This window comes from Urocitellus parryii, chromosome 6 (genome assembly GCF_045843805.1).
Source record: "Urocitellus parryii isolate mUroPar1 chromosome 6, mUroPar1.hap1, whole genome shotgun sequence".
NCBI classification, from domain to species: Eukaryota; Metazoa; Chordata; class Mammalia; order Rodentia; family Sciuridae; genus Urocitellus; species Urocitellus parryii.
Window position 1 is genome coordinate 39,392,912 of NC_135536.1, and position 14,169 is coordinate 39,407,080.

At 29.4% G+C, this 14,169-nt stretch overlaps 1 protein-coding gene across 1 annotated transcript in view; it reads right to left on the bottom strand.

The window, feature by feature from the left end:
* Nucleotides 1–14,169, bottom strand: part of Nova1 (NOVA alternative splicing regulator 1) — a 132,492-nt gene that overhangs the window by 1,065 nt on the left and 117,258 nt on the right. Inside the window, exon 5 of the mRNA XM_026414185.2 lies at nt 1–373. This exon is cut by the window's left edge and continues 1,065 nt beyond it. Coding sequence (XP_026269970.1) covers nt 1–373 — 373 coding nt within the window. The remainder of the gene's footprint in view (nt 374–14,169) is intronic.

Here is a 14,169-nt window from a genome sequence, read left to right on the forward strand (position 1 = left end):
CAACGCCAGCAAGGTTAGCATGTCCTAATAGCCCTGCAGCTGCTGCAGCAGTTGGCAACACTTCAGCAGTATTTGCATAAGGAGATCCGGTTGGATTGGAATTTGCCACTGGACCTGTCACATTGGCATAACTGATATTGAGACAGCTGCCACTCTGCGGATCCTCTTGTATCTTCTGGATGATAAGTTCAACAGCTTTTCGGTTTTGTTCAGGTTCTCCACTCACAGTGACAACCCTCTCTTGCAAGTTGATCCCATCGGGTTTCTGGGAAAGCTGCACCCAAGCCCCTGACTGCTCCATTATAGCCTTCACAGTAGCACCTCCCTTCCCTATTATCAGACCTGCTGTGCTGTTGGGAACTATAATCTTTACCTGTAATTAAAAAAAATACGTATAAATAATACTTCTGTTTTGTGCACATACATTATATTTACTTTGCTATCCTAGAAAAAGTAAAATAATTGAAAATTAGTTTAAGCATAATTAAAGATAGAAATATTACAACTTTAAAGTGACTTTTACCAAATTTTAATAAAGCTATCTTTTAAAAATATAATTTTGTAAGGAAAGAGCAATTTTCAAGTAAAAAATACTAAAACAAAAAATTTCCTTGAGTCTTGGTGTATACTGCAATAGAATTTAAAAAGAGGGAATCATAATTATACATCTGTAGTAACATTTTATATAGCTCCAAAATCACAATGCCATTGATAATTTTTACCTATTGGAGCTTTAAAGAAATCATTTGCTCTAAAACATATAAAAACAAAGAATGCAAAATTATAAAACAAAATTAATGAAGATAACAGCAGAAAAGTTCTAGACGTAAGTCCTTTCAAAACATTAATTTCATGTTCCTTATCACCTAGAAATTTTTTGATTATTCACAAATACCTTACTTGTTTCATGATGTTTTCAGAGATGAAAGTCAATAAAATTAGTAATAGTATTTTAGTTTTTCAACTGAATAGACAGATAATATTTAATTTAATAATGTAATTAATGAATTATTTCTAAATAATAATTTAAAACTTTTCAATGGCTTTGGGGAGGTTAAGGCTTTTTGATAATTATATTACTGATTACATTTATAAAATGACTATCCTCATAAGGCAGGTACTTCTTTTTTTTTGGCAGACATAACTCATTTTTAAAATAGGGATTACTAACATATCACCAAACATACTGAAAAATTACTTCAGTCACATGAATATTTACAATTTCCAATGTGATCATAGGATCATTATTATTCAATGTTAAGTATAGGCATGTTTGTTAATTTATACTGAAATATCCAGTAACAAAATAAGCATGGTTTGGTTTATTTAATAGAATCAAGTAGTGTAATAAAAGTAAAACCAGTATGGTAGTTCTCAAAAACCCTAAAATTAAAATATAGATATTAACATTTTAAATTACTTTTTGGTAGCACAAAGATACACGTGACAATGGTTTATATTTATATAGCTCACTGGGTAAATCAAAACCTGTCAATGACAATGTCACTGACAAAGCATTGAAACAATTTTCAAAATGGGCACATTGAAATAACTGGTTAAAATCTGAGCAGGAAATATAGTTGTTCAGTTGAGATATTCAATGAGATATTTTATTAGTTGATTTTTAGCAAGCATCATCAATACTATCTTGAAATCACAGATTTGCACATGAATTTTTTTTGTGTGTGTGTGGTGCTGGGGATTGAATCCATGGCTTGATGCATGCAAGACAAGGCAAGCACTGTACCAACTGAGCTATATTCCCAGTCCCTATATATGAATATTTTAAAGAAATACACTGTGGATTTCTTTTTGTTCTTGAGGGCAGCAAGCAGTGAAAACTCTAGACTGAGTCAGTTCATCTTACACACATAGGTGCACACACTTGTTATTTTCTTTGTATACAAAAAAATTTACAGTCTTGGCACAATTTTGTTTTGTTCCAGTTTGTTTATATAATTATTCCATTTTGTGAAACATAAACTAAATTTCCTGGAAACATTTCTTAGAAATGTCAAATATATCACTCATATTACCTCATTAAGTACATTTGGTTTCATAAAGCAGAATGAGACGTATTTTTTTTGGGGGGGTAACATTTGTTAGTTTTAGTCAGACTTTGTTTTATAGAAAATTAGGTGTCAGAAAAGCTAACATGTTATAATTGGAAAGTTAAACCATGATTATATTTTATACCAATTACAAAAATGAATTAGAATCATGCTTATGTTTTGTAGCATGCACGTAAAATATTGAGAACATTTATTTTAAAGTTTTAAGTATCTGAATGTTAGACATGATCATATTTCATAAATAAGCACCTTTTTTAAAATTCAGAACTTTTTGGAATAAAATATTGTTGAAAATATTTATGAATTGGGAAATTGTGCTTTAGCATACTTTCAATGAAGAAAAAGTATTAAACAACCAAGGCTTTCTTAAACTCTGTTTTTAAATTATAGTAATTTCTAATATTATTGTTATTATGTCCAAAGCAATGTAATACATGGTAACAACTCAGGAATAGAATAGTACATGAAAAATCAATTATGGAAACTACTCTATAGGGTATTAATAAAAGGTAATGAAATATAAAATTTTGTAACATCTACTATAAAGTCATTCTATGTTGCTATGATATATGTGAAGATGATATAAATTTATACTATACCGCATGTCAAACACTAAATTTACTCTATAAAAGGTTTTCTTTTCTTTTTTTTTAAACTCTAGCACTAATATCCAGGAGAACTAGAAAATTTTAGTATGGTACATTATTGAACATTAACTTGTCTTTAAAAAAATTGTTTTCCCCTTGATTATTTTTATCAATGTTAAAAATTCTGAAATAATATATTTATAAACAGTATTGACTTTTAATAAAAGCAAACATCTTCCAAAGTCCATATCTTTAAAAACTGGAGAATTACATCACATCATTTATCTTTGTGTTAAAGATTTCTTTACATAGTATCATCCTCTAAGTTTTAATCATCTGAAGTAATATTAATTAAAAAAATCTGTCAACCATAATTAATATTTTATCAAGTATTAATATGGACCCCAAATTATGTTGGTGTAGCTGAATTACCCACATATAATAAAAGGTATTTTATGACTTCAGAGCAGATATTGGTAATATTACCCTATTTATATTTGCAATGTGTTACATTTCCCAATTTTAGATAATAGCAGGCTATTTTTACTTAGGATTACCGGTTTTAGAAAATTAAAGGAACAAAATGTAAGAAGTTATTAAATTCAAAATTTAAGAAATATATATTTTATAGCCTAGCTGAGGAATATGTCATCCAAATTTTATTTCTGATACAAGGATACAAAAATCCTCTTAGATATACTTGTCTGTTCTCCATAATGAAGATCCTATTAGATATCCATGTCTTTTTTTCTTGAAATAATAAAAATAAATCTTTATCTATTTTCGTGATTAATATTAATCTAATGTGGACACAGTCAAAAACAGACACTCTGAAAAGACATAGAGATGAAAAGAAAGCAATTCATTTGTGTGACAATGAAAAGAGAATAGTGTTATATTTACATTTCATGTGTCAGGCCAGAGTTAAGAGGCATCAATGTGGAAGGTTAGAGATGGTGGGCAATTGAACACTGGTGAGAAGAAAAGAGAAAAGGAGCATGGAGAATTATGTAAAATAGCCTATTTTATTACTTATTTGAGAAAGGCATAAAGCATTTACCAGAGAAAAAGTCTGTGCATTGATAGTGTTTCTATTTCCACTCACATGATCAGTAGCAAATTTTAATTTTATAGCTGGATTAAGTTTCATTGGTGAAGCCTGCTAATGCAAATGACTGATAAAAATGTTTACATTATCTTTTTTTTTCTAAAGAACTGAAGGAAAATAAACTAGATCTTTAACAGCTTATTGTATCTTGTATATAAGTACACAACTAAATCAGGTATTTTCTCGACAAGTTATAAATTGGTTTCCCCTTCAGAGCTATGATCTATAGATGCTACCATACACTTACCATTTATACATGGCTTACTCTATGGCCCAAGCCCTGGGTTGGGAGGTGTAAAGGATATATATGTGACATTGTTCCTGCCTTTAAAGACCTTATAGATTAGTTGTAGAAAACAGTTAAGTTTACTAGTTCAGTAAAGATTTTAGAAGTATCAGAACAGAAGTGCATAAATGAGATGCAAGGTCTAACTAGAAGGAGAAAGGGGTAGGGAAGAAGATCCTTGAGAGGTGGTACCTATGTTCACCTTAATGTCTTAAACATTTTGTACTATAAGTATATTATTTTCTTTTACTATCAAATATATCTATAATTTGGTCAATGTGACTTCTGTACTAGAGAGTCCCTCTTTCAAATCTAAATCCACTTTAATAGAGATGATTTGTGTAAGTAACATTATTTAAGTAAAAGAAACTTTACTTAATTTTTCTTTATTTTAGATATAACTATTATATCAAGTAAATATCAATAAGATTAATAATGTAGTTATACTAACTGTACTATAGGCTGAGTATCTCTAATCCACAATGATTGGTCAAAAGTGTTTCAGATTTAGCTCTTTTTTTTTTGATTCAATGTATGCATAATGAGCTATCTTGGGGTTTGGGCCAAAGTTTAAACAGGAAATTCACTTACGTGGTATACACACTTTATACCATTAGCCTGAAGGTAATTTTATGTGATATTTTTGACTATGACTTATCACATGAGGCCAGGTGTGGAATTTTTCATTTGTGATGTCATGTTGGTGCTCAGTAAGTTTTAGATTTTGCAGTATTTTTGATTTTCAGATTAAAGATGCCCAGCTGCAGCACAAATAGCTTTTCAGAAAAAAAAATAAAAGCAATGAAGTGATAATTTGTCTATTTTTAACCACAACATAAAAACTTCTGTGGGAATCCTATGATCAGTATTAAAGTGATTATAAACAGGAAGGTATTAATATTGATGTTTCTAATTAAAAATAAATTTAAGACAAATTTACTCCTTTTCAAACAGGGACTTATTGTAGTTTTACAGCTATGAAGAGATGAGATTGTCTCTAGGCATCATTATTTCTTCATCATTGTGATAAGAAGATTATTAAACCATTATATAAAACTGTACCTTAAAAATAGATAAGAATAAGTTCCATTATATTTTGAGATAGCTCAATTAATAGTTATGGATTATTTTATTAGGGTTGCCATATTATTTACTACTTAAGGAAGCTCTAACATTTACAAAGGAATTTATCTATAATAGATACCTGTATTTCACTCACTCACTCACCTCTCTCATTAATTCCACTGTCATCCAATCTTTCTTTGGGCAGCTGTTTCTGTTTTCCTTGTCTCCAAGAGTGGAAATATGACCCAGACCTGAGACGGCACTATTTCTATACATCTGGCAGTTACTGATTTTAGCTTGAGTACATGACACAAGAAGGTCGCTAACTAGAGATTGTTGATGCTGCTGGGGTAGAGGTGCTCATTTTCCTGATCTAGAAGAATACCATCCTGGCATTGCTAGTAACTGTCTTACCACCACATTATAAAAGTAAGAACCTGACTGAAAAGAGACTTAGATAAAAGGAGACTCCAAAATTGAAAAGGGATGCTCCAAAAATGCAAAGTGAAATTTCTCACAGCATTTGGCATTTGAATTTAACAATGTCTAAAGCCAGCACAGTCAATAACAATTCTCTATTAACTCCCTATTTTTTAAACTATAATTTGTAATTGGTGAAACCATATCTTTGAAAATAATATATTCATGTTGTATCAAATGATATATCATGTATTATTTGCCTATTAAAATTTGACAATTAATAGTCAAGATTAATTTACCTTTACCAAGATATATTCTACATAAACTAACAGGATAAATATCTTACATTTTCCTAACGTATAACAACCCATTACTGGAGTGCCTCTTAGTAGTGACCAATTCAGGGAGATTGTCCTGTTTTGAGGGATCTATATTGAATTGTTGACCAAGGCTAATTGAAAATATGGTATCTTTTTAAATTATGTACTTTAAATAAATTCATAAATGACTGCTTTACTGAAATGTTCTTATTTGACAAAATGTGTACAACAGATTAAATAAATTATCCAGACAGAATTTAAAATGTCACTCTTTTCTCCTCAAGACTTTTTAATCTACTTACCTTTGATAACCAAATCAAAGGCAGAATAGTTTTCACAGGAACGTATAATGTGTATTATAAAATGTTATACTTGTTTTTTACAATGTATCTCTGTCTTTCACCTATCATTAATAGTGATCGTAAATCTGGGAGCCAGCTCTGACTTCTGTTGCTCCAAAGATCTTTCTATGTGAGATGCTGAATTTTTTCTCTGAAAAGCTTCTTGTCCAATCCTACTTCCTTATCTTAGCTAAAGTAGTGTGAAATAGAGAAAGAATCTAGAATGGGCAGTTAATAGATACCTGGTTTCACCTTTGTGACCTTTGTGAAATCACTGCAGTTTAATAATCTATAAAATCATGCAATTTAATAAGATTGTGGATGAAGAGCTTTTGTTTTAGCAATTATGAGAAAAATTCTATTCACAATCCTTCAATAACACCCCATACAACCTCTTCACTGAATATCCAGACTCATATGCAGATATAAAAAGTTCTCCAGACCCTGTCTTCAACATGTCTTCCCAGGTTCATCTTTTATGACAAATAGCTTAATCTAAATTAAACTTTACCTCCTTATTCCTGAATAGACTACATATTAATTGTTTTCATATCTTTGTTCATTCTGTTTAATTGACATAGTGATTACCTATGTTCCTACAATGTTCTTCCCTTCAAAATGTGTATAATTTTGCTTGCCGAAATCTTATATGTCTTGTAGGCAGTTAAACTGCAATATACTTTTTAACCTCAAAACTCATTCCCTAAAACCAGAGTGTCATAGTACTTTCTACTTTTCCTATTGTTAACTTATGCTGCCTATACTACAACAGATATCTTATCTGTCTTATAAAAATTTACTTTCCTAAATGCAGGATTATTTACTTTTGCATTTTCTATTTGTACTTAAAGTTACCAACTGAAAAAATGCTTTAAAAAAGCCAAAAACTGTTAAAAAATGGGTTTATATAGAAATTAAACAATAAATCATTTGAAAGATGATTCATTCTGGCCACAAAACTGTGTGTGTGTGTGTGTGTGTGTGTGTGTGTTGTGTGTGTGTGTGTGTGTGTGTGTGTGTGTGTGTGTTGTGTGTGTGTGTGTGTGTACACAAATCAGTTGACTTTGGTTTCTTAAAACAAAATTAAACTATTTTATCATCCCTATACTCTAAAAATCCCAAAACTATATAATAAGCAAACAGAAGTATAGAAAAGGTAAGTGTGCAGATAATTTTAATGCTATCAGAAAACGACTAAAATCAACAACAGAGACTTATCTTCACTTAAAATCTGATTACATTATAATAATTAAATAATTGAATATGCAATATTTGCCTTCTTCCTAAATTTTCATCAATGTATTAAGTTTTTCCTGCATGTATTATAGTTTCTTACTCATTAAGATGTGGCTAGTCTACACTAGCCATAAAACTTGCCATCAGAGTCATTCTAAAAGTCCAGAATACAATTATTTCACTATTTACTCGATTAAATGCAGAACTATACAATTTAGTTGGATGGCTCAAATGACAGTGTCTAGTGAATTATAATGCTAACTTTTAACAGGTATAACGTACTCCTACCTTTGATCTTGATTCAAACAATTGTATTTTTAACTCAAAATATCTGATATGTAAGACTGAGTGTCTTTAGAAGTTTTGTAAAAATTGTACCTCCTATTATTTCTTCTTCCAAAGGGACATACTTTATTTTCCCCTCTGGCTTCATGATGTGACAGAATATGACATGTAGTATAAATGATTTTTCTTCTGCATTTTAGAAGAAGGCAGAAAATGAATAATAATCCCCACAAAACTTTTAGAGGCAAAAAATGTAACCTATTTATTTTTTCACTTAACACATTATTTCATTTTTCCCTAACGCATTATTCAAATAATACTTTTTCTTTCTGTGAATGCTACATATTATAAAGATGTATCATATTATGTCTCAGAGAGAGTTACATTTAGGAATGAGAAAATAGGAAAATAATCCATGCTTTCTACTAGAAAAGAAAGAGAAGCACTTCAAAGTACTCCCGTCATGTTGAGATAAATACTAAAAAAACTAAAAGAGTCAAATAACTATGAAGAAACTATGAAGGTCATACATGATAAACTATTCCAGAGTATTCCAGAGTAGTCTATTATTTAAAAATTAATATTAGATATTACTTCTTAATGATTACTAAATCAGACTTTACTACACTGAGGTCTTTATGTGTCACTACTATCCACATGTCAGGTTATCAAAAAGCTCTTTGAAAATATTACTATGATTATTATTGTTATTATTATTATCATTTAAATTCTGTTTTAGCCTACCTTTTTCAGAGCATAGATGAACGACCTTGTGTTCACAGTTCTTAATTATGAAAAAAAATTGTTTAAGATATTTGCATTTTGATATGAAAAATTTGTTTTAAATTTAATATTTTAAATAGAATATACTAGTCAAATTAAAAAGTGAAAAATAGCTGTCAACTAAAAGTTAGTAACTGTGTTCAATGAAGCAGATTGTGAGGGAAAAGGGTGAAAGACAAGGAAAGAAGAAATTGTACTTTGGACATTTTAAGTTTGAAATGCCTATCAGACACCCAAGTGAAGATGTCAAGTAGATGAATGAATATGGGTCTGGAGAACAGAAAAAAACTGAAAGTTAACTTCAAATTAAATCATAGGAATGGATGGTTATTACCTAGGGAGAGGTAAGAGTGAGCCAACAATTAAATAGTAAAAATTAAGTAACAGGAAAATAAAATATTTAACTCCTAAAGCAATCAAAGATATGTATGTAAAGCAGCAACACTCATGATTATGGAATAAACAAACCACATGTAAACAAGGAAGAAGTTAAAATATTAATAGTTTTCTTTTTAAAAATATTGTGGCAGTATATATTGCCTTTCAGAAATCACACTGTAGCATTTATCAAGTTATAGAATGAGTACAAAATTAACTTTTGCAGTCTTTTTTGGAAATTAAAATTTCCCAAATCAAATTTTGGCAAAGTTGTATACATAGTTTACTTCAGTGTCTTACTAGTTAACGGAGGTGATAATTTCCTATCACAAATAAGCATCATTAAGAAAATAAAAATATCCTGATTTATTATATCATTAATAGTAGTAATAAGTAATAATATATAACAGGTTACAGAAGCATGTTTATACTTAAACAAATTGTACTACTTAATCATAGAACTAAGTTTCTTTCATATACACAGATTAAAGTAGTTCACTTTCAATATTTAATGAATCACAAAAGTACATTAATTTATCATGTTTATTTAGGTTAAAAGAAATTTGAATTTAGCTAATGAAACAGAACTTTTTCAAACATCTTTTTCAAACATCACAATTATCAGTTTGTACTTTTTCAAAAGAAATGAAAGTACTATCTTATGAAAAAAACCAATAACTAAACACTAGTAAAATGAAAGGAAATATGAAAAAGATAACTAGAAAATTCCTAATTCAAAGAAGATTAAATAATTAGAATAACAAATAACCAACAAGTTTAATTATACTTATAAATTTATGAATTAAAAACAAGGAGAAATAATTTTTTTCATTTTAAGTGGATCTAAAAACTCCCTAATCCGACAAAACTACTTGTTGAGAGAAAATGTGAAAACATTTCTACTTCTAAGTATTTTTATGTGGATTTTTTAATCGATTCTTTGTACTTATACATAGAAGTAGAGTCCATTTTGACAAAATTATACACGTCCAGATCATTTTTAAAATAAAAAGTTTGAAGCCGGACACAATGGTTCACACCTCAAATCCTGCAGCTCAGGTGGCTGAGGCAGGAAGATCCATCTAGAGTTCAAAGCCAGCCTCAGCAAAAGGTAAGCGCTAAGCAACTTAGTGAGACCCTGTCTCTAAATAAAATACAAAATCTGGCTGGGGATGTAGCTCTGTAGTCAAATGTCCCAGAGTTCAATCCTCAAAGAAAAAAAAAAATTTGAAAATGAACTCAGTCACTTCCCAATCTGAAGTATTCTCCATTTTACATGGATTCATTTGGGAAATAAAATATTCAATTTTACTGTATACATATGCAACACAGAAAGAGGACGAATATGCATCCAGAATAAAGAGATCCTAAGATCTTGATTATATAAAGGAATGGAATGTGTTCTAGCCTCGAGAACATGCTATATATAAGCACTTCAGAAAGTTCTTGCTATGACTACAGAGAGAACTCTAATGAAACAGAAACCATCTTTATTACTAGGTGATCCAAAAAGAGAGAATATTGCCTATCTGATCTGCTTTCTTGGGAGCCAATACTAGACAATGTATTTTTACCAGTGCCTGGGCCAATACAGAAAATAAAATAAGGAATGTCATAGTGCTACTAATACATTGACTCTCCTCTCTGAAGTATACTTCTTTCTTGAATTGTAAAAAAAAAAAAAAAAAAATCCTAGGCTTTTCATAAACATGAAAGTGTCTTCATATGAAATCCTAAAGGAGACATTTGGAAGGCTGCAAAATTTGGTATTTACTAAATAATGTTATAACAGTAACCAGAAAACATTACTAGTATGCTGCTTTCAGTAGTAATTCTTAACTTGCAGCCAGAGAGATCTGATTCCTATCACTGGATGTCAAGATCACACTGTCTACAGCATAACATACTAAAAAAAAAATTAGTAGTTAGCAATGGAATGAAGATAGATAGTAAACAATTACGTAATCCATTCCCAAATGGGGGGCAGGAAAGAATCTTAAAAAAATACTTAAGAAATTTGCATACAAATATCTTCAAAACAAGAGAACCTCTGACTGTATGTGGTAATATCCAAATGTCTACTAATATTACCTGAACAGATAAACATATTTGTATAAAAAATTTAAATATTATTCACAAATTTAAATATTAATGGAAAAATCCTTACTATTCTCAGTGTTAAAACTAAATATAGCCTTTATGTTTTATACAAATAAAATATTATTTCCATGATTTATTGTTTTCCAAACAATGAAATATGTTTTCATAAAAAAAGTCTTGATGAATTTAAGTTTGAGACAGTGTTATGACATTGATCACAATTATCAGTTTGTACTAATATGTTTTATCACACAATAAGTATCATGTCATATAGTTTCATACAGTTTTTCCCAAATATTTCAAGAGCCTTCAATAAATATTTATCTAACTCTTCAAATACAGATACCTATCTCATCCTGGATCTATTAAATACTTGAAACTAATGTTTGAAATATGATATGTCAAGAGCTTTGTAAGGTTTTGAACAACCAATAAAAAAAAAAGAAAAAATACACTGAACCCCCCCCAAAATAAATAAATAAATTAGAATCTCCATAGATAATTTTGATATTAATCTAAAACTGAAAAGTCTTGATATTTTCTATATAACAGATGAGAAAATCTGCACATATTATAGAATCCCTTAATTTGGCATAACTTCAAAATATAAAAAAATTGTCATTCCTTTGCCAGTTAATAAGTTCCTCTTTTAGTCCTGAATCCTCTCTCATAACGCTTCTTCAAACTCTCAAAAGAGCATCCCAAGACTAAGAAATCAAGAAGTCATATAGCCAAAATGTGAGTGTAATGTCAAATACAGTCAAATCTTTCCCTTTGAAAATTTCTACTTTATCTTCCTTAAAACATTTAATCCATCACAAGTGAAGTCAGTATTTTTCCATCCTATTTTGCATTCTCTTAGTTAACATTTTTATTAAAAACACAGATACAAGAAGAAAAATTATTAATTTTCATATTCCCTGTCATTACCCTGATGGAAACAAACATGAAAATGGACACAAGATATTTTCTGACCATTAAAAATAGGGCCATATGTTTCTTTTAAAAAAATATTTTATTTTTTAGTTGTAGTTGGACACAATACATTATTTTATTTTTATGTGGTGCTGAGGATCGAACCCAGGGCCTTGAATACCCCAGGTGAGTGCTCTACTGCTGAACCATAAACCCAGCCCAGGGCCATATGTTTCTTAGCAATTTAATTTTCTTTAGCAAACAGGATAAACACTATTCTAGGCCAGATTACATGGTCTTATTCATTACTTTTAATAGATTAACCACATAATATTCTGTAAAACCATAATTTTTAAAATCACTTTCCTGTCAGAGGTCAAGTTGTTTTCAACTTCGGCCAATGTAAATAATGCTGCAATACATATTTTTATGTCTATATTCCTATATACTGGTGCATTGTTTTAAAGGACAGATTCTCAAAAGCTGTAATACTGCAACACTTCCTATACTAACAGTGCATGAGAATGCTATTTTCTTTTATTTGTGCAAATATTTTAAATTCTAAACCCAAGGATTCTTGCATATCCAATATATGGGCATTATATATATAAACAGAATTTTTTCTATATGGCAAAAAAATCACAGTATTTCTTTGTTGATTCTAATTTTTCTGATGCTGGTGAGCTTAACAATGTTTTCACATGTTTATTGCACATTTCCATTCCTTCTCTGCAAATTATCTTTTTGTAAACTTTATTCATTTTCCTATTGGGTTGTTTTTCATAGGAATATGGATCTTCTTTGTATAGCAGAGAAATTAATTAATTGTTATAAACATGTTTAACACTTTTTTCTGGAAAAGTATGTTGCTTATACTAAAAACATTAAATATTTATATACTCAAACATGTTAATCTATTACTTTATGCTTTGGATTTTGTTTTTGCTTTAAAGAGTCATCTTCAATTTAATTTCACACATTGTAATTTCATTAAATAGTCATACTTTTAATCACACATGCATTTAAATTTATTTTTGTATAATGCAACACCTGGAGGTTTGAACTCCCTTTCTTTCAGATGGAAATGAATTATACCCACACCATTTATTAAATAAGATATCCTTCTCTAAAATCTTTTAAAATGATACTTATTATGCTAGACCACAGTGTTTTAAATATATCTCACTTATTGGTTCCCTTAAGAGTTGCAACAACTCTACAAGGTAGACATTATTATAATTTACATTTTATAATGAGAAAATATACATGGGAAAATTAAGGATATTATCTCAAATTATTTAAAACTAAGATGTGGCAAAGATTTTATCTGAAGTTAGCAATCATAGCTTGAGACCCCAGTTCTCTTAATCCCTAAATTATACTACTTTTCTTTATTATGTTTTCAGTTGTTATATATACTTATATCCATTTTAGAAATCTCTATTGTGTTTTACTGACCAATTCTGTTTTTATTAATATCATATTACTTTTATTGTAAGTAATTTAAAGTAAATTTCAATGCTGAGTAAAGCATCTCTCCCCACACAAATATTATTACTTTCTTGGTAACTCTTTTATTAGTCATCTCATAATAATTAGTTTAAATGTATTTTTTCTAAAGTATATTAAAATCATTTTACTTTGTTTTCTTTCCCATAAAACAGAAAAAAGAATAAAAAAATTCAGTAAAGATGTATTTTGATTTAAAAGAACCGATTTTTATTAAATATTTCAAATTTATAGAAGTGTATTTATTATTAAGTGACTGCTTCATGTTATTATATGAAAAATGTTCTTTTAATATGAATTCTGAGCTTTTTTTGGCCAATCATTCTTAAATTTTTTGAGATTTTTTTTCATATGTTTATGCTATACAGTAGGTTGAGCCATAAAATATTTATACTCAAATACCAGCAATTTAATTCTAATGATAAGCAAAGTACATAAAATTGAATGTACAAAAAGTAAATCTCATAAAACAGATCTCATTAAAACCATTTTGATTTCAGTATTATTCTATGACCTTATTAAATATACTTCTTAAGAACACTGATTCCGCTCAGGAGGCTGAGGCGAGAGGATCCCATGTTCAAAGACAGCCTCAGCAATTTAGTTAGGCCCTAAGCAACTGAGAGAGACTTGTGTCTCAAATTAAAAAATTAAAAAGCAAAAAAGGGCTGGAGATGTGACACAGTGGTAAGTGCCCCTGGATTAAATCTCTGGTACCAAACAAAAACAAAAACAACCAACCAAAGGAAAAGAATACTGACTCA